The 25,276-nt window shown below is 47.8% G+C and overlaps 3 protein-coding genes across 11 annotated transcripts in view; all 3 read left to right on the top strand.

Annotated features, from left to right (window-relative positions):
* The window catches only part of PXN (paxillin), a 45,230-nt gene extending 39,877 nt beyond the window's left edge, over positions 1 to 5,353 (top strand). For 7 of the 8 annotated variants that reach the window (XM_088064838.1, XM_088064843.1, XM_088064841.1 and 4 more), the window contains 5 exons: positions 1,182 to 1,352; positions 1,697 to 1,870; positions 2,429 to 2,510; positions 2,894 to 3,042; positions 4,980 to 5,353. In XM_088064838.1, the coding sequence (XP_087920964.1) occupies positions 1,182 to 1,352; positions 1,697 to 1,870; positions 2,429 to 2,510; positions 2,894 to 3,042; positions 4,980 to 5,246 (843 nt within the window). In that variant the 3' untranslated portion in view covers positions 5,247 to 5,353. Of the gene's footprint in view, positions 1 to 1,181; positions 1,353 to 1,483; positions 1,552 to 1,696; positions 1,871 to 2,428; positions 2,511 to 2,893; positions 3,043 to 4,979 lie in introns of those variants that run through there. The other variant, XM_088064845.1, reaches the window with a different exon arrangement.
* A 3,281-nt stretch (positions 5,354 to 8,634) lies between these two features.
* RPLP0 (ribosomal protein lateral stalk subunit P0) lies at positions 8,635 to 12,141 on the top strand. Its single transcript, XM_005524422.3, has 8 exons — positions 8,635 to 8,679; positions 8,872 to 8,975; positions 9,361 to 9,536; positions 9,633 to 9,720; positions 9,989 to 10,135; positions 10,592 to 10,777; positions 11,424 to 11,564; positions 11,908 to 12,141. Exons 2-8 carry the CDS (start codon positions 8,922 to 8,924, stop codon positions 12,070 to 12,072), a joined length of 957 nt encoding a protein of 318 aa, XP_005524479.1. The 5' UTR covers positions 8,635 to 8,679; positions 8,872 to 8,921; the 3' UTR covers positions 12,073 to 12,141.
* A 234-nt stretch (positions 12,142 to 12,375) lies between these two features.
* The window catches only part of GCN1 (GCN1 activator of EIF2AK4), a 38,206-nt gene continuing 25,305 nt past the window's right edge, over positions 12,376 to 25,276 (top strand). For both annotated transcript variants that reach the window (XM_014253887.2, XM_005524421.2), the window contains exons 1-23: positions 12,376 to 12,476; positions 14,099 to 14,201; positions 14,792 to 14,855; positions 15,429 to 15,560; positions 16,116 to 16,224; positions 16,864 to 16,962; positions 17,042 to 17,176; positions 17,649 to 17,717; positions 17,796 to 17,904; positions 18,335 to 18,409; positions 18,667 to 18,795; positions 19,015 to 19,065; positions 19,467 to 19,565; positions 19,827 to 20,000; positions 20,873 to 21,025; positions 21,781 to 21,873; positions 22,495 to 22,570; positions 22,743 to 22,902; positions 23,501 to 23,690; positions 23,805 to 23,929; positions 24,224 to 24,402; positions 24,567 to 24,660; positions 25,134 to 25,247. In XM_014253887.2, coding sequence (XP_014109362.2) covers positions 12,459 to 12,476; positions 14,099 to 14,201; positions 14,792 to 14,855; positions 15,429 to 15,560; positions 16,116 to 16,224; positions 16,864 to 16,962; positions 17,042 to 17,176; positions 17,649 to 17,717; positions 17,796 to 17,904; positions 18,335 to 18,409; positions 18,667 to 18,795; positions 19,015 to 19,065; positions 19,467 to 19,565; positions 19,827 to 20,000; positions 20,873 to 21,025; positions 21,781 to 21,873; positions 22,495 to 22,570; positions 22,743 to 22,902; positions 23,501 to 23,690; positions 23,805 to 23,929; positions 24,224 to 24,402; positions 24,567 to 24,660; positions 25,134 to 25,247 — 2,550 coding nt within the window. In that variant the 5' untranslated portion in view covers positions 12,376 to 12,458. The remainder of the gene's footprint in view (positions 12,477 to 14,098; positions 14,202 to 14,791; positions 14,856 to 15,428; positions 15,561 to 16,115; positions 16,225 to 16,863; positions 16,963 to 17,041; positions 17,177 to 17,648; positions 17,718 to 17,795; positions 17,905 to 18,334; positions 18,410 to 18,666; positions 18,796 to 19,014; positions 19,066 to 19,466; positions 19,566 to 19,826; positions 20,001 to 20,872; positions 21,026 to 21,780; positions 21,874 to 22,494; positions 22,571 to 22,742; positions 22,903 to 23,500; positions 23,691 to 23,804; positions 23,930 to 24,223; positions 24,403 to 24,566; positions 24,661 to 25,133; positions 25,248 to 25,276) is intronic.

Genomic DNA, 25,276 nt, shown 5'->3' with positions numbered 1-25,276 from the left:
CAAACGAGCAGAAACCGGGATTTGTCATTGAGTAAACTGGTCAGCTGCAAGGACAAGCAGCTGCAGGACAGGGAATAGAGCTCCTCCTGTGGCTGGAAGGGCAGGGTCTGCCAAGGCTTGGAGCACTTCAGCATGTCCCTGCTCTTTTGGCTATGCTGGCAGCAGGCTGGTGGATTGTTCATAGGCATAGATTTTGTTTAAATTTTAATTTATTCTCTTAGTAAAAGAAAATGTGCTCTAAACCTAACTTCTTTTTCTGTGTCTCAAACCTGACAATAGCTATGGCAGTGCCAAGTCAGCTAAAATAATCCTATTTCCTTGCTGGGGTTTGTTTGCAAAGGGGGCTGTGGTGGCCAAGAACATACGCTTTGTTTATAAGTTATGAACCTCAGTAAAACATTTCTCCCCTCCTCTGGGAAGCCTTTCCAAGCCGTGTGTGCTGTGGTGGTATGAGTTTCAGAAACGGCCTCTGAGACAAGTATCCAAAGCCCCTTCCCCCCACTGGTGCATTTCCAACTACAATACACGTGGCAGCCCTGTCTGCTGGGGATGCAGTGCCCTCTCTGTAGGTAAACAGCAGCCAGCTGGGAGGGAGTTGCTTCCTTCCTGCTTCCAGTTGCTTAGCTCAGGCATGGGGTGAGAGCCACCTGAGACTGAGAGAGACATGGCAAACAGATGTGCAGAAGGTGGTGCAAAGAGAGAAGATTTCCTAGCTGAAAGGGAGGCGAGATGAGGGAGAGAGGAACATCTCTATTAGAGAGGAGAGACAACCAAGAGCAAGAGCATAGGAATGGAGAGAGGTCAAGGAGAAGGGGCCCTCTGGATGGTGTCTGCTTTGTCAGCTGGCCAGGAACTGATGAGGTAAAGGGAGAGTTTTGGCAGAGGCTTAGAGAGCACTGTACTGAGTGCCTGGGATGTGCTGGTGACTTCTGCTGTATATGCAGTGAAAGAAAATCATATCCTCAGTTCACAGCTCTACTGTTACATAGCTCAGTTCTCTGCATGTCTCTGCATGGGCAGAATACATGTGTGTACTTGATCCTGGGTCTCATCAGCTTTTTCAGAGAGCATAACTGATTCCTGTCTGTTTCTGCAGAGGAGTCACTGGCAGCAACAGCAGGCATTTATCTGATAAGCACAGCAACATTCACCTTACAGTATTTGTTTTTTCTTACCTGCAGTTCATGGCACAGGGAAAAGCTGGGAGCAGCTCCCCTCCATCCACAGCCTCCAAGCCTGGCAGTCAGCTGGATACCATGCTGGGAAGTCTTCAGTCTGACCTGAATAAACTGGGTGTAGCTACAGTTGCCAAAGGTGTCTGTGGAGCCTGCAAGAAGCCTATTGCTGGGCAGGTGGGTTGAAGGTGCTGCCTCATTGCTGAACCTTGGGCTGCAGCTGGGAGTAATGGGGAGGGCTGTTTCGTGAGGCTGGAGAGACTGGAGATGCTGGAGAAACTGAAGTACTCTATTTATCCACTGGCTAGGTACGCTGTAAGCTCCTCCAGTGACCTCTACCCTGCCCCTGAGGGACTGCCCTCTCCTGAGATTATAGGTAATTCAGTTTTCATGCTACCCCAGTCCAGGGCTCACTTGAGTAGTAGAACTTGTCATTCTTGCTGACCTCCAGCTGGTATCTTGTCATATGGTCTAGGGGAGGGAGAGATAGAGTTGTTCTCCATAATCTGTTTTCCCAACAGGTGGTTACAGCCATGGGGAAAACCTGGCATCCTGAGCACTTCGTCTGCACCCACTGCCAGGAGGAGATTGGGTCTCGGAACTTCTTTGAGCGGGATGGGCAGCCCTACTGCGAGAAGGACTATCACAACCTCTTCTCTCCTCGCTGCTACTACTGCAACGGGCCCATCCTTGATGTGAGTTCCTTGGGGGAATCATGGTGCTGGCAAGTTGCTGCAAGCTTAGATGTTAAAAGTCCACTTCACCCATGTATTCTGGGTGGAAGATTTTGTTCAGGGATTTCTGTATTTGTTTTGTCCTTGCTTTGAAAGGGAAACAACTTGGCACAGTCAAATTCTTATACTAGTGAGTGGAGTTGGTCCCTCTTACCTTTGCTGAAGTTCCTTCAGCGTCCCACCTTGCTCCATCATTCTGGTCATGATTCCTCAGCTTTTTGTTGTTGGTAGCCTGTGGTAACAGGCAGCAGTGCTGGTCCTGAGGACTGGATGGGGCCCTGTGTAAGGGAGGAAGCAGTGCCTAAGATCCTTTTAGGGTAAAAAAGTGCAGTGGGAAAGTCTGAACAAGCCAGAGGCAGGGGTGAATTGACTCTGGTCTCTAAAGGACAGTCTATTTTAATGCTTGCTCTTGTCAGCACCAACATTCATATGTTCTCCCCTCTCTCCAGCCCCCCTTATTCACCTCCAAGCTGAAGCCATCATTTACATGACCTGTACTTTGTGTTTTCTTTTAAACAGAAAGTGGTGACGGCTTTGGACAGGACATGGCACCCTGAACACTTTTTCTGTGCTCAGTGTGGAGCTTTCTTTGGACCTGAAGGTATTGCTGGTTTGTGCAAGGGGAAAGCAATCTTCCCCCTGAACTGCAGACAAGGGAATGAGGCAGAGATGCTGCTGGGGTTCAGCCTGAGGCATCACAGGGGAGCTACTGGAGTTTGAAGGGAGCTGTTTATGGGGGAAGGATTGTGCCAGTAATCATGGCTTCTCCCTGGAGAGGAAGAACATGCCTCTGCTGGGAAGGGAAGGGTTAGGGTTAGGGAACAAGGAACAGTGTTAGGGTTAGAACAAGGAACTCTTAACAGCTTTAGCTGCTGTGTGTGTTAGCAGGGGGATGATCCTACCCACATGGGTTACCCTGCACAGGTTGTGTGGCCACAGTGAAGATGGGGAGCTGATCCTTTTGTCTCTCCTCTCCTTTGGCAGGATTTCATGAGAAGGATGGCAAAGCCTATTGCCGCAAGGACTACTTTGATATGTTTGCTCCCAAATGTGGAGGCTGTGCCCGGGCTATCCTGGAAAACTACATCTCTGCCTTGAACACCCTGTGGCACCCTGAGTGCTTTGTCTGTCGGGTAAGAAACCCAAGGTCCTTTGCTGCTGCTGTATGACCCCTCTTGTTTCCACCCTGAGGCATCTGGTCCCATATCAGGGAAAAGTGTCTGTGGGGTAGTGAAGGGCAGCCAGCCCCACAATATAAAAACATTCCAGCAACCAAACACCTTCTTGATATCTGTCTGTTTATATTAAACTTTTGAGTTGCTTTGCTCTTTCTGTTCCCAGCTGCAGTTATGAGCTTCTGCAGCAGCTTACAGATAAAGAGAGATATTTTCTGTGACCTTTAAATAATTATAAGCTAAACTTCTCTCTGAGTACTTGCCTCAGCAATCAGATTTTGAGGATCTCCCTCCCATGCTCCATCTGACAATGTAAACTAATGAGAGTGACCTTGTTCAGACAAACATGCAAGTCAGTGAAACAGTGGCAGGCTCCATACAACAAGCATAATAAACAGGAATACTGCAGATGAAATGCTTGGCACTCTTTCAGAGAGCATTGCAAATATTAACTCTTACTGTCCCCAAGAGATGAGCCAAATCGGCCACTGTTTCCTAGAGTGGGAGAGAAGGCAGAAACCAGATCAAGCAGCCAGAACTGCAAGCTGCTGATTCCTGTTGTGATGCTCAGAGCAGACAGTCACCAGCCTGTTGGGACTGTCTGTGGCTCCTGCGGTGGTGTGCAGAGGGAGGCAGAAGCTGTGCCCGACTGGGGCTGTGGGGGGGCTATGCCTTTTGCAGAGATTGAGACTTTATCAAGTAGCTCTGTTTTCCTTTCTCCCTGCTGTGGCCTGAATTAGTGAGGCCAGCACGGATTTCCTCCAGGCCACAAGATGTGATTCTCTTCCTGTTTCTGCAAAAGCAGAGCAAACTTTACAGCTCTCCTGCTGACTGAGGGAAGAGACTGTCAGCATTGGTGAAGTCACGGATTCCTGCAGGCAAACTGCATTCTCCTGGTACTGCAAGTGTTCAGCTGCCCATGGCTCTGCATGCTGTTTGCTGGACTCATGTCCACACGCTGGGAGCCAGCTGTGTGATACTCAGTGTCCTCCCTGGGGAAGAGGACAGCAAAACCAGGATCCAGGAAACTGGCTCCTCTGGGTCTTGCTGCTTATATATTTGGTAAATCTGGCAGTGTCCTCAACTCTCTCCTTTACTCTCCTTCCTCAGTTTCCCACTTTTACAAGGAGAGGAGTCTCTCCAGTCTGGTGGAAATGATGGCTTTTGTTGCAAGTTCTGCAATGAAGTGTCCTCAGCTGCCTGATGCTGAGGGGGAGGGAACAGCTCTGGACACATTAGCACATAGCTGGTGTATCCTCTTCCCCTTATCTGTTCAACATCATTAGCACTATAGAACAGTTTCAGCAGTGACTCATGTGTAACTGGTGGAAATGTTTCAGGCTGGAAAATCCTTTGCAGAGTGTACCTGCCTAATGCCAGCCATTCTGGAGAGGTCACTCATAAAGATTAATTGTGCCTAATTTTCTCAGCTGGAACCAGTCCCAAGCTCATCAGGATTCTGCTGCATGAAAGTCTGTGTTGGTCCTTTCTTCTGTTTGCCCTTGTGAGAAAGCTGGAGTGAGGAAAAAAATACCAGGGAAAGGTGCTGCAGTGTTTCCCATCTCAGGGCAGGAATGTTCTCTTTTATCCTGGCTGGACATATCTGGTAGCTCATCCATAGTATTTTCTTTATAGAAGTGAAGCCAGCTGGGCAAAGGAGCTGGTTAACTCCCTTGCTTGTGTCTGTAACTGTGCATTTCTCAGTCTTTTTTTGGAAACTCTTCATGATGGGCAGAGTTTGGCTCTGGATAGTAGGACAGTGCTGGAAGGCAGCAGTTCACCTGCCCACCGCAGAGCTGGGCTGTGCCATAGAGCAGAGGACTCTTGTAGAGCTGCCCCTGCCCACCACCCCAGCTTCTCATGCAACCTGTCCCCTTTGCTTTGTCCTACTGCAGGAATGTTTCACCCCATTCGTCAACGGCAGCTTCTTCGAGCACGACGGGCAGCCCTACTGCGAGGTGCATTACCACGAGCGCCGCGGCTCGCTCTGCTCTGGCTGCCAGAAGCCCATCACAGGACGCTGCATCACTGCTATGGGCAAGAAATTCCACCCAGAACACTTTGTCTGTGCCTTCTGCCTCAAGCAGCTCAACAAAGGAACCTTCAAAGAGCAAAACGACAAACCCTACTGCCAGAACTGCTTCCTCAAGCTCTTCTGTTAGAGGCACCATAGATGGGCTCTAAAGCATCTTTCTGCCACCCCCTTGGCAGTTCTGTCTCTCTGAACATTACTGTGATTTAGGAACCTTACCAGGCAGGGGAGGAGGGGGGTGGGGGGTGGGAAGTGCTGCTGTGGAGAGGCAGTAGATCCAGAGATGAGATGGACCATTAAACTGGAAACGCCCTTGCTGTGTCTCAGAAGAGAGAGGCTGAGATCCCTCGTTATGGTGTGTGTGTGTGTCTGTGTGTGACTGACAGCTGAGCTTAGCTCGAGGGCTCTAACAGCAAGATTTTCCCAGCCCTCTCCTGGCAGCAGGAGGCTTTGCCAGTACATTTCAGCCTGTGTCAGCTCTCTGAGCAAATAGTGACACTTGCAGACAACACAACCCTCTGCTTTGACACCTCATTCTCAGGCTTTTGCCTGCAGGTGCGCAGGGTGAGTGACAGTGCAGAAAGGCCACTCTGTGACCTCAGTGCCACCCTGGCTCTACTCACAGAGTTACATGGTGTGTGTGACTTGCTGAGACTAGAGCATCAGCACAGGCAGCCAAGACCCTGCAAGGGTCTCTCCAGTTCCATTACACTGTAAGGAGATAATACCACTTACTCTTTTTTCAATTAAGAGGAATCAAGATGTTATTGTGTGGGGTGTTCCTCTTTTTTTTCCTTAGTTTGTTACTCCCTTTCTCAATGCCTTTTCTCAGCACACTGGAGCAGGAGGTGGGGTAAGCCCCGACCATCCCTCTGCACTGTTGTGCTCTCCTGTAGGGACATGCCGTGCCAGGCAGCTCCATAGGCACCCAGGCCAGCTCAGGGAATCTGCTCCCCTCACCTACTGCTCCTGGGAGAGAGGAAGAGGCATCACCCCTTTTCTAAAGACAGAGAGGTCAGAGCAGCCTTGTTCATCCATCCCTGTTACGAGTGAGTGTGATGTGCGTGTGTTTATCTGGCCTGAAACTCTCCCATCTATCAGGGCCTGAATCTGTCACAGAAGAGTGGGGAGAAGGAAGGGTTTAAGAAGCCGGGAAAAAAAAAATCCTAAATTTATATCCTTCTTCCGGTTTGCTAATGACACCTATCAGCCTCTTGGTGTTTCCCTTTTCTGAGCTCTTGTTAAACATGTTCTACTGAGAGATGCTACAGCAATAACCTTTATATTGACTGTTACTGGTATAATGAGTCCTGGGGGTCCGGTGTGCATGACACACTTGGAGTTTTACTATCAAAGTGAATACTGTATCCTGTCTTTGATAAGAACTGTAGATTTCTTACACTGATTTTGAATTCATATCTAATTTACTTTTAATCCTCTTATATGGAAATTGGTTTTGAAGTGATTTTAAGAAAGCAACTTTTATATCAAGCTGTGCTGTCCTAGGCAGCGTGCCAGTTATGCTGGTTTACTGCATCTGTAATCTCAATGCTTTATTAAGCCTAACTAACACTCAATATTTCCTTTTTGTTGCGGGTTGGGAGGGGCTGGAATCTATGGGCAAGGGAATGTGACTTGTATTTTTTTTCCCCTAGCACAGGCAGGTGAACTGTGAATAGGTTTGGGTTTGTTTTTTTTTTTCTTCCTCTGGGTCACCTAAAAGTGTAATTTTGGTTTTTATTGTAACCTGTAAACTGCTGTATTTGAATCACCTGCCGTTCTCCCAAAGATCAGCTTCCAGGATGTTAAAAATGAGTCTTAATATGATGCTATGGGGAAAGGATCTCAGATCTTTGCCCTTGGTTTCTCTTCTTCAGCTGCCTCAAACCAGAACAGGGTTAACTGGGGAAGAGGCTCCTTTCTTTCTGTGGAAGAAAGGTCTTGTGACTGAGGAGGAGAAACTGGGAGACAGAGTCTATTCCTGACTAGCTGTGCAGCTTTGGGCCAGTCACTAAACCTTATGGTGCCTCAGTTTCCCCATCTGTAAAATGGGGGCAGTTTAGCCTGGATTTGTGAAGTTATTGTGAGGCCTAGTTCATGTCTAGTGAAGCACTTCTAGGTCTCTGGCTGGAGGGTGCTATGGAGAGGGGAGTGTTGTGCTGAAATTCCCGGTGGCGTTCTGTGGTACCAGCCCTGGGAATGGTGTTTGCAGTTAGCGCTCTGGAGAGCTGCAGCTCTGTCACCATTGGCATCCAGTTGTGTTTTGCAGCTCGGTGGGTGCATTAGAGGGGTCTAGGGGTGGCTGTGTCAGAAACCAGCCCTGAAAGCCATGGGTCACAGTCCCATGTAACTTCGTCATGGTGCTGCGCTGCCCTGCTCTGGTCACTGATACTGTCCCACTGATTTCCCCTGACAAACAAACCTCAGTGTGTGGGTGTGAGACCAGAGGGAGCTCTAGGAGCACTGGAGCTGTGTCAGCTGGGCTGAGCACAGCTCTGGGAAATTCTTGAGGCAAGAGTCCTTATTTGCCTTTTCATCTTGTAAGTCTATTTGACCTAAAATGGATGTTCCTAAGCTGCCTGTGTTTATCTCGCTGGAGAGGTCAAATTCCTTGGTGCCGCTGAGGGGACACACAGCTGTTGTGTGCAAGTACTGGAGAGGGGTGAGATGTTTCTGGCACTGCCACTTTGTGTGACATCTGCAAACTGTGTAATCCTGTGCCTCAGTTTCCCTGTCTGGGGAGTCTTTAACCTACCTCACTGCTAGCTGAGGCTTTGGTAGTGACACTTGTGGCACGCCTGGGTGCAGGCTGCTGAGTGGGGTGCGTGGTGCTCCTCCAGAGCAGGAGAGGAGGCTCCTCTGGCCTTAGTGCTTAACCGAGATGATGTCACACTCACCTTCTGCCTTCATCTGGTGTCTGATATGCCACACCGATGCTACTCTGCCAAATAATGCCTAGTGGTGGCTGCGGCCGCTGTGGCTGTCCAAAATGCCTGTTCGTTCAGTGCAGATGTGGTTTTAGGGTAGCACAGCTGCTGTTGGAGTGTGGGGGTGCACTACCCCTGGGGAAGGCCTTTTACATCACGTCCGGGCTGGGCTGGGGGGAAGCTCCGCTGGGTCGACAATTATTTGATTCTTTCCTCCCTTGTAAACTTCTAACTCCGCTTTTTTTTTTTTTTTCCTCCATTTAAAAACCTTGCAGTTACGCCAATAAAATTTTTACCATTATAGTCACGCCTGTGTCGCGGTTGTTTCCCGGCTCGTGAGGGGCCGGGCCCCGGGGGCCCCCTCAGGGCTGAGGGGCTGGGGGGGGAAGGGAGGGGCAAGGCGCTCCTCCGGCCGCCAGGGGGCGACGCGCGCCCGGCTGCGCGCGCTCTCCCTGAGCCTTCCGCGTCTTCCGCTGGCGACACGCGCGGCCCACGGAGCTGCTGATGATTGACGTGGAGAGCAGCCAATGGGCTGAGGGGAGGGAGCTCAGCAGCGCTCTGCGGTTGGTCATGAGCCGCGTTATAAAAGGAGTGGGGCCCGCCCTGCGGCCTTTCTTTCCCGGAGCCCTCGTGGAGGTGCGGGTGCGGCGCGGCGTGGCGGCTCCGGAGTCCGGGTGGGGTTGCGGCTGGGCGGCCGCGCTGAGGGGACCGGACCGGGACCAGGAGCGGGGTTCTGGGCCGCGGCTGGGCTGTGGGGTTGGGGGCGCTGGGCCCCAGGACGGAGGGAGGGGAAGGGTGGGGACCCACCTGAGCCGCTCTTCCTGGCAGGTCCCAGCTCGTCTTTAAACCCACCGGGCGATCCTTGGAGCACCGTCGAGATGCCCAGGGAAGACAGGGCTACGTGGAAGTCCAACTATTTTATGAAAATCATCGTAAGTGTCGACTCGGAACCCTCGTGGGGTGCTGCCGGGGCAGGCTCGGGGCAGCGGGAGCCGGGCGGGCCGGGCTGTGGGGGCTTCTGAGAGAGAGGGGAGTGCTCTGGGGTGTCTGAATGAGTTCCTGGCACTAGGAAGAGACTTATCATAGTCCAGATTAGGCCTCCTGAGAATTTGCCGTGGCGCTTGCAGACGTGTTCAGGGATGTGACTCGATAGCTGAGTGAAAGATGGAGCCTGTGGCCCACCTAGCCTCACTCGGAGCTCATCATTCTCGAACTTCTGACAGACTTTTTTTACCCTTTAACGTCTTGAGATTTTACTGCTGCTCTGTGCTCTGCTCTGAACTTCTTTGTATAGTTACAGTGTTTCTTTTGCTATAGCAACTTCTGGATGATTACCCAAAATGTTTCATTGTGGGAGCAGACAATGTGGGATCCAAGCAGATGCAGCAGATCCGGATGTCCCTGCGTGGAAAAGCTGTTGTGCTGATGGGGAAGAACACGATGATGCGCAAAGCTATTCGTGGTCATCTGGAGAATAACCCTGCACTAGAAAAGTGGGTAATGTGCCTGAGAGCACTTCTGGGTCCTCTGTCTTGGAAGAGGGGAGGTTGTCTAAGGAGTGAAACTGAAGTCTGTCATCTTCCCTTCAGGCTGCTGCCTCATATCCGTGGGAACGTGGGCTTTGTCTTCACTAAGGAGGATCTGACTGAGATCCGGGACATGCTGCTGGCTAACAAGGTAGGGGACATCATCACTCGCTGTTTGTTTATGCTGAGATGGAATGCAAAATAAAACAGTCTTCACGGTGGACACCTCCTTAGTAGGAGTCCTCAAGGGTTGGGAATTGGCCCTTGCAGTTTTAGCCAAGTTGCTTAAGTCCAGTTGCCTCACTTTTGTGTGTCTGGGTGCTATTCTGGGTCTATCCTGGAGGAGCAAGTCAGGGAGGAGGGGATCCCACAAGATCTGAGGTGAACGTTCTTGCAGTGTCTCATCTCCCCGTTCTCAGGTGCCAGCTGCTGCCCGTGCCGGTGCTATCGCTCCTTGTGATGTGACTGTGCCAGCCCAGAACACGGGCCTCGGACCCGAGAAGACCTCCTTTTTCCAGGCCTTGGGCATCACCACCAAGATTTCCAGAGGAACCATTGAAATTCTGGTCAGTGAGCTGCAGTTGTTCAAGCTGTTCCTCGACTGGGAGGCCTTGATTGTTGCATTTGAGGGAGCTGTGAAGGCCAGAGCTCTCATTAGTGCCAAGATACTGTATGAGCAGTGTAATTATTACACTTTGGGATCTGGAGGAGGGTGTCTGGCTTCAGTGTGCAGGGATTGAAGTGAAGGGATTGAAGTTCTCCCTCAGATTTCCAGGGGTAGGCTCTGTGAGAGGAACATACAGGTGGAGCTACCTGTAGGTAATGCAGGAAAGGTGCTGCCTTTCTCCTGGCTGGCTTGGACTTGTTTGTGTGGTCTGGGGCTTCCTCTGCTTGTGGAGCTGAAGGTGGAGTATGTTGGTTGTGCTCATTTGCTCCTCTAGTTCCACTGCCTGTGTTTGTGTCCCATTTGATGTGCTGGAATTTCTTGGTGTGTATTCACTCCTTTTCCCTGATCTCCTCAGAGCGATGTGCAGCTTATCAAGACTGGAGACAAAGTGGGTGCCAGCGAAGCCACCCTGCTGAACATGCTGAACATCTCCCCATTCTCCTTCGGGTTGGTGATCCAGCAGGTCTTTGACAATGGCAGCATTTACAACCCTGAAGTGCTGGACATCACTGAGGAGACCTTGCACAAACGCTTTCTGGAGGTGAGTGCCACAGCCCTGTCACTCCTGTTCTGCATTGCTGCTCTGGGACCCAGCACTGCCCCCGAACAAAGTGTCCTGTCTGGTATTTTCCATAAGATCCTGCAGAGCCAGGAGTTCTCCCTGGTTCCCTACGGAAACTGTCTGTCCAGGAGTACTTGTAGGATTCTTCATCTGAAGCTGCTTCAGAAATCATTTAAGGCCAGTTAAAATCATGGAATATTCCGAGTTGGAAGGGCCCCACAAGGATCATTGGGTCCAGCTCCTGGTTCTGCACAGGACACCCCAGCAATCCTACCCTGTGCCTGAAAGCGTTGTCCAAATGCTTCTTGAGCTCTGGTAGCCTTGGAGACATGACCATTCCATGGGGAGCTTGTTCAGTGCCTGACCACCCTCTGGGGAAGAACCTTTTCTATTATTCCACTTCAAACTCCCCTGACACCGTTTCATGCTGTTCTCTTGAGTCCTGTCACCAGAGGGCAGAGATAAGAGACATTTAAATCTTGATGCCTTGATTTCACTGGAGCTGTTACCTGAGTGCACTGCATGCTTTTCCTTGTGTTTGCAGTGTAAAAGTGATTTATTCTGCTGTGATTTCTAGTCCAGGTTATTTCTCAGACCACAGAAACACAAGTCTGTTTCTTCACAGGGTGTTCGTAATGTTGCCAGCATCTGTCTGCAAATTGGGTACCCGACCATCGCGTCCGTGCCCCACTCCATCATCAATGGGTACAAGCGTGTCCTGGCCGTGGCTGTGGAGACTGACTACACCTTCCCACTGGCTGAAAAGGTAATGGCTGGTTTTGAGCTCTGCAGAGGTGTGTTAGAAATGCAGCCAGGCACATTCACAGCACATCCCCTGGTTTGAGAATGCAGGATGTGTCTGGAGAAGGGCCACTTGCTTCTGTATGTTGTGTACAAAGGGCAGGAGAAAGCTGATTTACCTGGTGTTGCTTCTGTGGGGCCGTTACACTCAGCATAGCTGAAACGTCTTTGGTTATTAATATCTGCTAGTGATGAGGGGACCTCTTCAGTTTCTGGCAAGCTGCAAGTGCTGCCTTTATCATTACAAAGGTTGTCTTGCAGAATGTTTTGTTCCTTGTGAGTTTACATTTTTTCCCTCACTTTTGCAGGTGAAGGCCTTCCTGGCAGACCCCTCAGCTTTTGTGGCAGCCATGCCTGTGGTAGCTGAAGCAGCTAAACCTGCTGCTGCCACTGCTGCTGCTCCAGCGAAGGAGGCAGCAAAGGAGGAGTCGGAGGAGTCTGACGAGGACATGGGATTTGGTCTCTTTGACTAACAGCATCCACCCTCTGCCTCTGTCAGAGTTGACCCGATGGGAGAAATAAAAACCTCTTTTCCACCTTCATGTGTGCTTGCATCGATGGTGTAGTCTCCACATCAGCTGGGTTTTGGGGAAGGTGTAACCCGAGGGGCCCTGCTCCAGGGCGATGGTTGTTCTCGGGCCGGGGCGGTGGAACGGTTGTTCTCGGGGCCGCAGCGCGGCTCTCCCCGGCCAGGCCTTGCCCGCAGCAGGTCTGGGCGGTGCAGCCGCCGCCCGCCCTGTCCCTTTCCGCTTCCCCGCGCGGCGGGGCCGGGGCTCCCGGGCCGGGCGGGCAGCGCCCATCGCCGTGGCTCCGGGCCCGCCCCGGAAGCCGCTACCGGTTCCGGGGTCGCGGCGGAGCGATGGCGGCCGACACGCAGGTGAGTGCGGGGCGGGCGGCACTGGGTCCGGCCCGGGCAGGGGGGTCGCGCCCGGGGCCGCGCCTCGTTCCGCTCCCGCCCCGCTGCGTCCTCGGCCCGGCTGCGGGGCCCGGGCCGACGCCCGAAGCCGCCCGGGGACGTGGCAGGCGGGGCGGGCCCCGCCGAGCCGCCCGCGCCGTGCCCGGCCCGCGGGAAGGAGCCGCCGCCGGGGAACCCGGGCGGAGCGGGGGGCGGCGGGGCCCGGCACCATCGAGGCCCGGCAGGAGCCGCGTCCCGTCCGGCTGCGGCGCCGTGTGCGGCTGCTCCCGGTTCGCACCGCCCGGCCGCGTGTGAGCGCTCCCTGTGCCCGGGCTGCCTGGGACCGCCGGCTCGTCCTGAGGGGCTTGGCATGTTCCCAATCCCAGTCTGCTCAGCGACAGGTCCTTGTACAAATACTGCTTTTGTCCTCTGTATCTGCTTGCAGCGGCATTGCTGGTATGCTAGCTGTGTAATGTATACATAAACATCCTAAAAAATAAAAATAAAAAGCAAACTGGCAAAGCATGTCCCAGAGGCTTTTCCATAGACACTTGGTGAGTAGTCGAGGTTTTGCAGTTTGTGTAAGTCGCTGAGATGCTGGTGAGGTCCTGTAGTGTTATACATAATTTATATTTTTTCATTTCTAAACTTAGGATAATTTTAACACATTTTTCATGTCTGCACATCTCCCTGTCATCATTAAGCAGCATGAGTAAGTGCAGCTTGGTTTGAGTTTGCATATGATGAACTCATGTAATTGAAAGGTTTGAGAGAAGAGCAGGTCCATAACAGCAGCTGGTTTTTTTGGTTCTGGAGTCAGTGACATTGTTGGTCGTCCTTTGCAGCTCAACCCAGCCTTACTGTTCAGAGGTGCAGCACTACTTCCAGACAGGTTTTAAGGGGACCTCTGGGTGTGAAATGGTCACAGTCTCAGGGAGGTGTGAATGGACTTTAAAGGCCGGGAAGCCGCTGTGCAGGATTAGCCTTCCAGCATGACGGCAAAAAGCTTCACTGAAAGCAGTTTTGAGGAGCCCTTCAAAAAGAATTGAAAAGGGAAGGAACAGTTTTTGATGAGCTTCTAAAGACATGCTTATTCACTGCCTTTCAGAAAGATGATATAAAATTGGTCAGCCTTTCCTGGAGAGCTGTGCTTTGGTTTATATAACTGCAGAAAACCTGGGTGTGTAGGTCTCCCTGGGTTGTCTGCAGTTCGAGTGCTCCTTCAGGACTACTTGGACTTCAGGAGATAACACAGGGCAAAGCTCCTTTGAATTCTGAAAGTTACTATTTTTGGCTTTGAAAGGTCCTGTACTCCAGATTATGAGTCTTAGCTCTTACTCTGTGTTACTTTTAGAGGGGTAAGTGTCTCTTACAGAGCATGAGAGCACGGATGAGAGGAGAGCAGTCATCCCTCAGCCCTGGGGAAGGAGTTTCAGAGTGTGTGAAGCACAGTACCCCTTCCTTAGTGGATGAGATGGTGGATGCTCACATTTGGACACTAAGGGGTCATGTGGCAGCAAGTGACATGTTCTGTTTGCCCTGGTTTGTGTTCTGTGGGTTGATATCAAAGGCAGTCTGATGTTTTTTCTGCTTTGTGGTTTTAGATTTCTGATACACTGAAGCGGTTTGCAGTGAAAGTAACTACAGCCAGCGTGAAGGAGCGGAGAGAGATCCTCAGTGAGCTGGGAAAATGCATTTCTGGGAAAGGTAAAAGTTTTACCTTTACCTAACTTACCTGGGTGGAGGAGAATGTTAAAATGTTTTGTTTCAAAAGGCTGCATGAGGGGTATTTGATTGAAGGAGGGGGCTGGCAGCGTTTTGAGCCAGTGCTTCCATCACAGGGTTAATTCCAAGCATGGGATTTGTGGGTAGCTCAGAACCCCAGCTTTTCGCACAACTGCTTTTTCCAGTCAGTAGTTGTAGCATTGTATGTGTTAGTTCTTCATTAGTGTATCAGTGGAGTTTCTTTCATGACTCTTGTTCTTTTAGGGATACACACATATGTAGAGATGGGGAGTGTGGAAGCTTACAGATAGTCTTAATAAAACAGCTGAAACAAATTTTTTAAACTTATTTCTCTCATTTTCTGAAGATGACCATGTTTCACGTGTTCCAGTTTTACAATTTTTTTTAAAAATGCAGTTAATGTATAAAAAAAGCAAACTTTTACTGTGATTTTTGCAAGTAATTTCATAGATGCAGACAGTTTACTGATTTCAGTCATGAAGTGAATCGTGTTTGTGTTAAAGATTAAGAGCTCAGTGATTTATGAAGTGTTTTGAAATACATTGTTACAGATCTCCCAGAGGGTGCAGTGAAAGGCCTTTGCAAACTCTTCTGCCTTACTCTGCATCGATACCGGTGAGTAAATTGATGTGGAAAGCATGTATTATATAATCTATCAGTATTTAGTAGTTAAATTGGTCTGGAACATCTGGAAATGTTAGCATGCAGTGTCACAGAGATGTATATGACACTGAAGAATGTCATCTTGTAATTACATTCTCAGGGGAGGATTAAGAAGTTTTACAGTATTTGCCATGCATTTTACCTTTAATTTTGAAATTAGAACTTTAATCCTTTGGTTCAGTTTGGAAGAATGAACACCCATGTCCTTGTGAAGCAAGACTGAGCTGTCTTTTAGATACCTTTTAGACAATTTCAGGTGGGATTAAATCATGGTGTGTTGTAGAGGAGCTGTTCAGAACCTATTTTCTTCTACAATCTGCTGGAGGGCCTCCACATAACTGCTGTCACTTGAGGAAGGGAGTGGAAGTTTCTGCCAGAAACTTCTCCACTTTGCAGAACAGCAAGGATAAAACAGTCACTAGCTTGACTGCTGAAATGAGAAAGCAGAGCAGCCTTAGTGTGGTGCAGGGGTGGTAACAGTGCGGTGTGGCAGGTTTAGGAATTCATGCCCTGTGTTTGTCACAGTGATGCGGCATCCCGCAGAGCTCTGCAGTTGGCCCTTCAGCAGCTCGCAGAATCCCAGCCTGAGGCCACGGCAAAAAACCTGCTGCACTCACTTCAGTCTTCAGGGATTGGCGGCAAGGCTGGAGTACCCAGGTGAGTGGCTTTGTGTGGAAGCAGTTCCGAGTTGCTGGTGATTCCTCCTGTTCAGAATGAGGCTGCTGCTGCTGCTTGGCAGAGATGTTAAAAGCCTTTAGAGACAAAGCTGTTAATTCCATTCAGATGTTCTTTTACCTCTTCATGTCACCTAGGAAAGCAGAGAAAATATTCTGGTATAACAGCTGGTAGATAGGGGCTGAGTTACAGTTTAGCCTTTGTTAAACTTCAGATCTGGGGAGATGAGGAGCAAACTCTTTCAAGAAACAGTCTCCAAAATTATTAGGAAAGGGGATTTCATCACCTGCCAAATGTTCAGCTGCCTCTTGTGCCATTTGGAAGCTTTGAGTGTCAAACCAGAGCTGAAACAACCAACTTCTGAGGGCTGATTATTTCCTTTAAAAACTAAGACTTTAACTACATTTTTGTGTGATAAAATTACATGTCAGTCAGGTACTGTTGTAACTTGGGCAAAATGGGTCTGTAATGGTCTAGTAGGTGTGAGTTATGTTCTGGCAAGTGTAGATTTATCTCCCTCTCCTGTTTGTACAACAGTAAGAGCAGTGGATCTGCAGCATTGCTGGCACTCTCCTGGACATGCCTGCTTGTACGCACAGTCTTTCCAACACCCGACAAGAGACAGGGAGAAACATGGAAAAAACTGGTAGGTTCTTTAAGGTTTGCAGAAATATTTCATAGCAGATATGGACTTAAGTACTTCTAATGTGTTTTAAGTTTCTGCAGTGTTGCAAAGAATTCTGAATGTAACTGAAAACACCAAGTTAGAATCCAATTTTAGAGAATCCAATTTGATGTGCTGTGATCTCTCCTGGAGAAAGCAGGAGGTGTCTAAAGCATGAGTGGGGTAGTCTTGCACCTGTGTAGTTGCTCTGCATACAGAGATGGCTCCTGGTGCCTCTGAGGGGCATCTGCAGTGTGGCATGAAGTCCTTGTGCCTCCCTTGAAATATCTCTGTATGATACTCTGTTATACAGTGTCAAGGAGCTTTTGCCTTCCTTTACACAAACATGTGACTTTGCTCATACCACACTGGGGTATAGTTGGAACAGATTTTAAGAAGAGATGTGATCTGTTTGCAGTGTTTCCAAAACTGTTAGGCACGGTTCTGCTCAGAGGTGTGGGATAAAAGCCAAGGCAGCTTGTTGGAAGAACTTAGATGATCTAAAGACTTAAGCAGATTCAGCTAATCATTGACAATCATTGACATTTGGCATGTCTTGTTTGATACGAGCTCTCTGAGAAGCAGGTGCACAAAGGTTTTTTTGGCTGTTGCCTTTGGCAGGTGGAGGTTCAGTGTTTGCTCCTTTTGGAAGTCCTGGGAGGCTCTCACAAGCAGGCGGTGGATGGGGCTGTGAAGAAGTTGAACAGGCTGTGGAAAGAGGTGATGTTTACATTATGTACCGTATTCTACAGCTGTTCTGTTCTGTGGTGTTAATGTGCCTTACTTTTTTTCTCTTAAGAACCAGGATCTGGTTGATCAGTACCTATCTGTCATTCTTGGGCTTGAACCAAACCAGAGTTACGCTGCAATGCTGGGACTTGTGGTGCAGTTTTGCACAGCCCAGAAGGAGATGGATATTATCAAACGATACAAGGTAGATCTGTTGTACAGCTTTTTCTGGGGGGAATAAGAAGCATTCCTAGTTATGATGAAGAAGGGACTGAATAGATTTCTTAATGAGGCTGGTACTTAGCATCTACTCTGGTTTCACTATCTGTCAATTCAGTAGTCCTGCACTTCTGACAGCAGCTCTGGGGTGTGTTCAGAGAGGAGGTGCCAAATCTGTGGCTGTTTTGGTGTTGCCTGTGCATTTCTGTGGATGTCCAACATAGAACTTCCTGCCTTGTCCCTGTTGTGGGAACGAAAGGCAGCATGTAGCTCTCAGTGTGGTTTGATTGTTGGGCTCAGGGTAGAGCAGGAAGCACTGTTCTCTGCTTGACTGGCTCATGGGAGGGTGGAAGGAAAGTTTTCAGAGGAGTTGGGGTGTCCAGCTTGGCACCTGACAGTGTGCTGGGAACTGTGTACAGGTTGAGATGTGGCTGTAATCTGTTGTTTTGCTTGTTCAGAGTGCTCTCCTGGATTTCTACTTGAAGACCATCCTTATGAGCAAGACAAAGCCTCAGAAGCATGTGCTGGTGAGACAGTGTTTAGAGCTACTCGTGATGTCCCACAGGCAGCACTGCTCTGTGCTGAGTGCCCTGTCCCCTTTGCAGGACAGCTGTTCTCCGCTGCTTCGCTACATGTCCCATGCCGAATTCAAGGACTCTGTTTTGCCAACTCTGCAGAAATCCCTGCTGCGGAGTCCTGAGAACGTCATTGAAAGTGAGTCTGTCATCTCTGCATTGCTCTGTCAAAGAGCCTAAATCCTTAGTGCTCTGGAGCTGTTGGGGCAGTGTCACTCTGGGCTATGCTTTTGGTCCCCAAGTGCAGGCAGGATTGTCTGGAATCCAAGGGTTAGATGTGCAGAAGCAACATTTGTGATGTGATCCCAAGTGTCAGGGTATGTGATAGTTACTGCTTGCACCAAGGACAGGATTTCACAGCCGAGTGCTAAGAACAATCCTGAATTCTTCTGTTCATTGGGCATCAATTTCTGTAAGTTTTTTTTGCTCCTACTCCTTACTACTCTGCTCTTGATGTGAACTGTGGGGAAGAGTGTATTAAATGCTAATGGCATATCACATTTTGTTAAATAACAAAAAAACAAATACTATTTTGTTAATAATAATGTTTTTATCTCTTATGTTGTCAGCAATCTCTTGCTTGCTCGTATCTGTGAACCTGGATCTTAGCCAGTATGCTCTAGACATTGTGAAAGGACTGGCCAGTAAGTATTCTTACTTCTGGAGGAAATTACAAATTCAGAATAAAACTTTCTGCAACTTTCTGGCGTACCTACAACAGCTTGATTGCTGGTGAAAAGGTTGTTTTAGGCGGGAGGGAGGATAATGCTGTAAATTGGAACTGGAATAGTTCACATGATGGTTCCAGAAGCTGCATTAAGCCACATGTAAAGATAATCCTTATTTGCTGATTTTATGCGGTTTGTTGTAAGGATCTCTTAGCTCATGTATTATTTTCTAGGTCATCTGAAATCCAACAGCGTGCAGCTGATGGATGAAGCAGTTGTGGCATTAAAGAACTTGGCTCGGCAGTGCAGTGATCCTTCGGCTGTGGAGTCGCTGGGCAGGCACCTTTTTGCCATCTTAGGGGGTGAGGAAATTGTAGGATAAGCAGTGGGGATGGATCAAGGCTTGACAGCCTCAAGGATTTTTATGTATATTTTCTGTTCTCTTTACTGCCTGTATGGAAGGGGTGGCTCGGCCTGGATCAGGGATAATGGGGCAAGCTTTTGTGTTTTGGAGGAGATTCTTGATATAACACAGAGTTGTTGCCTGCAATCACCTGTCACCTTTGTGATTTTGTTGGCAGGCTCAGAGGGGAAGCTGACAGTTGTTGCTCAGAAGATGAGTGTCCTTTCAGGTGAGGATCCTAGAAGAAAGCTGCTTCACTAGTGGAAGAAATTGAGCAGAAGGCTGAATGGAAGGGATCTGTACCTCAGCCTTTAGGATTTCCTGCCTGTCACTCTATGGCTTGGCTGTAGTTGAAGCCATAGAGGGTGCTGGATACCACATACCAGTTCCTGACTTTCTACTCATGGAAAATAATTGGCTGGTAGGCCAAAAATTTTATTCAAAGATGACTTGCACCCAGAGTGAAAGTGAAGACAGAGATCTGGCAGTGTGGTACATGGTGGATGTGATATCCAGATGCAGTGACAAGAGATGTCTGTATAAGGATTGAAGTGTGAAGGGTCATTCTTGATTGGTTTTAAATGTTGTGCTGGTAGTTTGGAAACTGCTGAGAGAATTCTGTTCTTTCAGGGATTGGCAGCCTTAGTCACCACGTGGTTTCTGGACCCTCCAGCCAGGCTCTGAGTGCAACTGTGGCTGAGCTTTTCATCCCTTTCCTGCAACAAGAAGGTGAGACCTCTTGCCTTTGTTCTGGGTTTGCTAAGCTGCTTTCATCTCGAGCAGGATTTTCACATGGTTATTCAGGATAAATCTGGATTCTTGCCAACATCTGTTGCCCTGTTTTGATGAGCAACCCCATGGAGACTGTGCTGTGCCTGTCAGGAGCAAGTGTTCTTTTCCTGCATCCTGATGTTAGCTGCTTTCTGTTTTATGTTCTGTGCTCTCTGCAATTACTGAACTGATGTGAAAACTATCTGTGTTTCTCTCCAGTCCATGAAGGCACATTGGTTCATGCAGTCTCTGTCCTGGCTCTTTGGTGTGTTCGATTCACCACAGAAGTTCCTAAAAAGCTGGTAGAATGGCTAAAGAAAGCCTTCAGCCTTAAAACCTCAACTTCAGCGGTGAGACATGCCTACCTGCAGTGCATGCTAGCCTCCTTCAAAGGTAAAACTGGGCAGCTGTTAATAACTCTTGGCTGTGGGGCTTAGGAGAAGAGTTATCAATCTTTGTACTTCTTGATATAGAGAGTTGTGCAGATTAGGAAAGATTTTGTAAGGCAATGGCTGTTTACTGTCGTCCTTCATATGTCTCCTTAAACTCTCTTTTGCCTTCAGGTTTATAAAGATGGTTTGTTTCCTTGTATAACTGAAATCATTGTCCATCATGCTGTCCTTCATAGATCTCAAAGTAATTTTTGATTGCCTTATTTTTGTTTTACACCTAAATTGTAAGATTTCTTGCTCAGGGGCCACTGGTCTCTGGCTGTGACTCTTGGAAACTTTAAAAAAAAATTCCTGTGTTTGAAATTAAGAACTTGAGGAATTATTCTCTTTTGTTGATCCCCTAGAGATTTACATCTGTTGGTCCTGCCCCCTTTGACTGCAGCATTTCATCCATATTTGTAGACCTCTGGGATTCCTTAACTTCTGAATGTTTGAAGTGAAACAGATGGTCATGGCTTGCCAGGAATTTGCTTTCCCTCTCTTAGGGAAACATTAATCTTTGAAGTCAGACTTCCTGTGATTTGAAGTGATTCCTTTAATGTAACTGAATTAGCATTTTCTTTTGCATCCCATGAATAGAAACTTAATATATTGAGATGGGACTGTTCTGTCTGTGAGGAAAGGACTGAAGTGGTTGCCATTGAGCTTTTCATAGTTGCATAATGATAGTGATTGGCAAATACTTTGGGAGATTCAGTGTTCCCAGTATGTGTCTGATTCCTTTCCTTGTCTGCTGGCAGCAGAAAAACCATTGATACCTCGGTGTTAAAGTGAGGACTGTTGTTTTCTAATGTGTCTCTTTTGTCCCTTCAGGTGACACATTATTGCAGGGAATGGACTTGCTGCCCATGCTGATCCAGACAGCAGAAAAAGCAGCATCTCAAAGTACTCAGGTTCCCATGGTAACTGAAGGAGTTGCTGCAGCTTTGTTGATCTGCAGGATGTCTGTAATTGAGGGACAAACTGGTAAGGTCACAAAACAGTTGGCAGAATCCAATGTAAACAGGTTCTGAGGGTTAACACTTCTTGACAGTGTGCAGGTGATGCTTTTTCTTAATCTGTGTATAGTTTCTACACAGAGAATCATTGGTCTTCTATAAACCAGGGAAAGATTAATTCCCATCTCTCATTTATGTCAGTTAGGAGTTTTTACTCTTCCATGGCTTTGCAAATTCCTGCTTCCATTCACATAGGGCAATATTCCTCTTTATTCTGACAGGAGATGTTCACCTTGACTTTGCATGGTCAGATTTGACTGATGCATTGGAAGTATTACTTGATTGTTATTTGGGTAGTGTTTCTACAAACCTTTGAAAGCAGAGGGACTGGAATTCTGTCTCCTATTAGAGGATATTACAAGAGCTCTCCGAGTTCATACGTCTGCCAGGATATATAATCAGCTGTGTTCTACCAGAAGCAACACACCACTTCCCTCTTCTTCTTTACTTCTAGGAAGGTTTGCCCTATGAAAGATTAAGGTGAATCAGACTTTACATTTCACACATATAAGTCAGATAAAAGTATTTTTGTCAGCTGGTGTTTTTTGGGCATATTTATAATTCTGCATGAGAGAAATGAGAGGCTTTAGAATTGAAGACAAATAAGGCTAGAAGTAACTTGAGGGATTTCAGGAGAGAGAATTCTACTGTATTTTATGTGTACTGATGAGTTTTGACTTATTTTGAAACATCCTTGATGAACATCTGTTCTTTTCCTGTCAGAGTCTAAGCTGAGTGGTTTCTGGCAGCTGATTTTGGATGAGAAAAAACAAATTTTTACATCTGAGAAGTTTTTGCAGTCTGCCTCAGAGGAAGGTAAATTGGCAGTTAGTGTATCTCCAGTTGCTGTTTAACTCTGTTGCTTAGTACTTGACAAGAACTAATGTTGTTAGCCCTGTTCTATGATCCCTGGAGCATACATTTTCAGATTAAAACATGTACTCTTCAGGAGTACATCTACACTAGCTTTAGTCTAAGTTTGAAACTAACTAATTTATTTCTTGATGAAGCTGAGTTATCGCTCATTTATCATTCCAAATGATAAAGAAATGGAAGAGCTTTGTGACAGCTGACACTCAGTCCCCATTTCATTGCCACTGAAGCCATTTTGGCAGGGCTCAGGAATTAACAGAACTGAAGCACTGAGCGTGGTGTTTATAATTTGCTTTGCTCTGTCAACTTAGACCAAAATAGGTCACACACAATGGTCAGGAAAATTGTCCTGGGATCCAGCTAACAACATTTCAGTGAAATCATGGTTCAGTTCCCAGTCTTGGCAGATCTGAGCTGGGTTTGTCTCTGGCTTCAATGAGAAGATTATGTAGAGGCTCAGCTTGGGGAGCTATTTTAATGTGTGCTGTTCATTTGTTTTCAGGTAGAAAAATTTGTTTCCTTACGAAGTCTCATGCTATATTAAATATTTGTCTCTTCCTCCAGCCATGTGTACAGTGCTGCAGCTGACAGAGCGCCTGCTCTTGGATCATGCACAGCGGCTGCCCGAAAGCAAAGTTCAGTACGTACGGTGACTTGCTGTCCCCAATCCCTGTCTGACCCCAGAGTGCTGCTGTGGGCACTGGGTGGGGTGGGCTTGGGGCTTTGCACAGAATGTTGACCTCTTGGTGCCTTTATGTCCCCTTGGTTGCAGAGCTGCCTCCCTGGCTAACCCTGTGTGTCTGTGTTTGCAGGCAGTACCACCGTGCCCTGGTGGCTGTGCTGCTGAGCCGCACCTGGCACGTCCGCAGGCAGGCCCACCAAACAGTGAAGAAGCTCTTGTCCTCTCTGGGAGGGTACAGACTGGCCTATGGGCTCTTGGAGGAGCTCAAAGTGGTTCTCAGTTCTCATAAGGTGAGTAGCCAGCGAGTGTCTACTCAGACAGATGCCCTCAGTTTGCTGTTAGCATTGACATACAGCCTGATGGTCAACAGGATTCAGCTCCAGATGATCTCTTAGAATGCCACTTGTTACTGGATTACTGCACATCGCAGTATCAGTGTCTGGGGTATGCCTAGTCTTTCCTACATGCATAAAAAAGACATACTCAAAATGTTTTGGGGAGGTAGTTTTCCATGTATTTTTATTATTTTAATGCGGATTTTATCTCTGCTGAAAGACCAAGTGCTTCATTCCTTTTTTATATCTTGGTTCTTTGGCCCTGGCTTACAGACTGCAGAAGTTGAGCATACTGTTCCCAGCCAGCTGGCTCAACCTTTTCCAGAATCCTTGCCAGAAGTGATCATTTTAGTTTTATTTTACTCCAGCTTACCAAATCCAGTATAGTCCTCCATTCTTAATCTTATTGTCACTGTCATCCCTGTGCTTTGGTTTTTCTGTTATCCTGTATCCCCTTCTTTCCTTTGAAAACTTGAGGGAGATGTCATTCAGCCTGGTGTTACTGTGGGGAAGTGTGCTCAGGTCTCAGGAAGGTTTGATGTTGTCCACTCAGATTCTGCCTCATGAGGTGCTGGTGACAGAGGCGGGAGAGCTGTCGGAGCTGGGAAGGACATACATTCCACCTCGTGTGCTGCATGAGGCCCTCTGTGTCATCTCCAGTGTGGCAGGGCTGGATGTGGACTCCTTTGAGCCAGAGAAGCTGGCCCTGGAGATGCTGCTGGTGAGCCATCATCCATCTGTAGGTAAGTGCAGGGATAAGACTCATGGCCAATATATGAGTTTTTATTGTACCTTTTTTTTTTTTGTGCCAGCAACCTGTTTCTTGTTTATTATGCTCATTTTATTCTTCTTGCTAGTGGCAGTGCAGCCAGGACTTTGGCCAGCCCTCCTCATCAAGATGAAGATAGATCCTAAAGACTTCATTACCAAACACCTGAATGACATCTTGCCCAGGATCACCACCTACAGTCCAGAGAACCAGGTGATAAACTGCTTTTCTTGTGTTCATTTTGGGAGCTATCTTGGAGGAATTCAGTACTAACTGGTCTATAAGGAAGGAGAGCTGTCTAAAAGGTGGGGAAGAGGGAGGTTAGAAGAGAATGTCTCTGGGGAGAAAGAGCTGGGATTTAAGAGGGAAAGAATGTAACAGCAACTGAATAGAATTTTAGATGAGATTCAGATACCCACTGAACAATGAATTGGCCTCAGCGGGCATATGCCTTGGAGACAATTTTAAGCAAGACTGATTATGTTATTTCCTTAATTTTCCTGACAGTCATCTATGAATGCAGTGGGGTCTCTCTCCTTGCTTTCACCTGGCAGAGTGCTCCCACAGCTCATCAGCACTATCTCAGCAACAATGGAGAATCCAGCTCTGTGCCAGGTTACTCGAGAGGAATTTGCCATCATGAAGACACCCGAAGGAGAGCTGTATGACAAATCTATAATACAGAGGTAAGTTTTCATAGTTTCTTTGTGCATCTGAGGATTGATCTGTTATTCTTGCCAGTGGGTGACTGGTTGTGTCAGATGCTTGTTCTGCACAGAAGCTCCTGGATTTTTATGCCTGGTCCCTAGTCCACTGCAGTGCTGATTCTTTCTCTACTTTTCCTTCTCAGTGCTCAACAGGATAGTATGAAAAAGGCTAACATGAAGAGGGAGAACAAAGCTTATTCCTTCAAGGAACAAATCATTGAGCTGGAGCTGAAGGAGGTGAGTTGATGGAAAAAGGAATGCCAGGCTGGTCAGCATCTTCACTGCAAGTCATATGTTGTTCCATGGCTTCTGGCATATGTGTGTAGGTGGGAAGTATTCTCTGAACTACTTAGAATACTTCTATCTGTATGTATCCCATTTTTTTAACAAAAGTTGACTTCTCTTAGCTCTCAGGAGGGTGACACACCATCCCCTGTAAATGAACTGGACAGCACTTTCTAATGATATCAGATCATTTGTGAGGAATGTGGAGAAACTTACATTATGCTGCTAAAGGGACACCTAAATGTTGTTAACCTGCTGATTTCCATTCTATGTCTTCATTCAAGAGGAATATACTTGGAAGGATGTTTTGGTACTGTTTTAAAAATAAATTGCAAAAATCCCCGTTTCCAACTTGCTTCTCTAACTAATTGAAGGGATGGTGTTTGTAGCTCCCAGATAATGATGACCTTGGCTCTCTGTTGCAGGAGATAAAGAAGAAGAAGGGAATAAAGGATGAGGTGCAGCTGACGAGCAAGCAGAAGGAGCTGATGCATGCACAGCTGGAAAGGGAGGCTCAGATAAGGAAACGGCTGAAGGGGGTGAGCTTTGGTTGCATTTTTTGCCGCCT

This window comes from Pseudopodoces humilis, chromosome 20, assembly GCF_049639895.1.
Source record: "Pseudopodoces humilis isolate 2021_Gansu_Grassland_sample_001 chromosome 20, ASM4963989v1, whole genome shotgun sequence".
NCBI classification, from domain to species: Eukaryota; Metazoa; Chordata; class Aves; order Passeriformes; family Paridae; genus Pseudopodoces; species Pseudopodoces humilis.
Note: the sequence above shows the minus strand (reverse complement) of the source record. Positions and strands in the feature narration are given on the sequence as shown.

Coding starts and splice junctions, on each gene's coding strand:
- RPLP0 (XM_005524422.3), top strand. CDS start 8,922: ATGCCCAGGGAAGACAGGGCTACGTGGAAGTCCAACTATTTTATGAAA. Junction 10,778..11,423: donor TGCACAAACGCTTTCTGGAG/GTGAGTGCCACA, acceptor GTTTCTTCACAG/GGTGTTCGTAATGTTGCCAG. Junction 11,565..11,907: donor CCTTCCCACTGGCTGAAAAG/GTAATGGCTGGT, acceptor TCACTTTTGCAG/GTGAAGGCCTTCCTGGCAGA.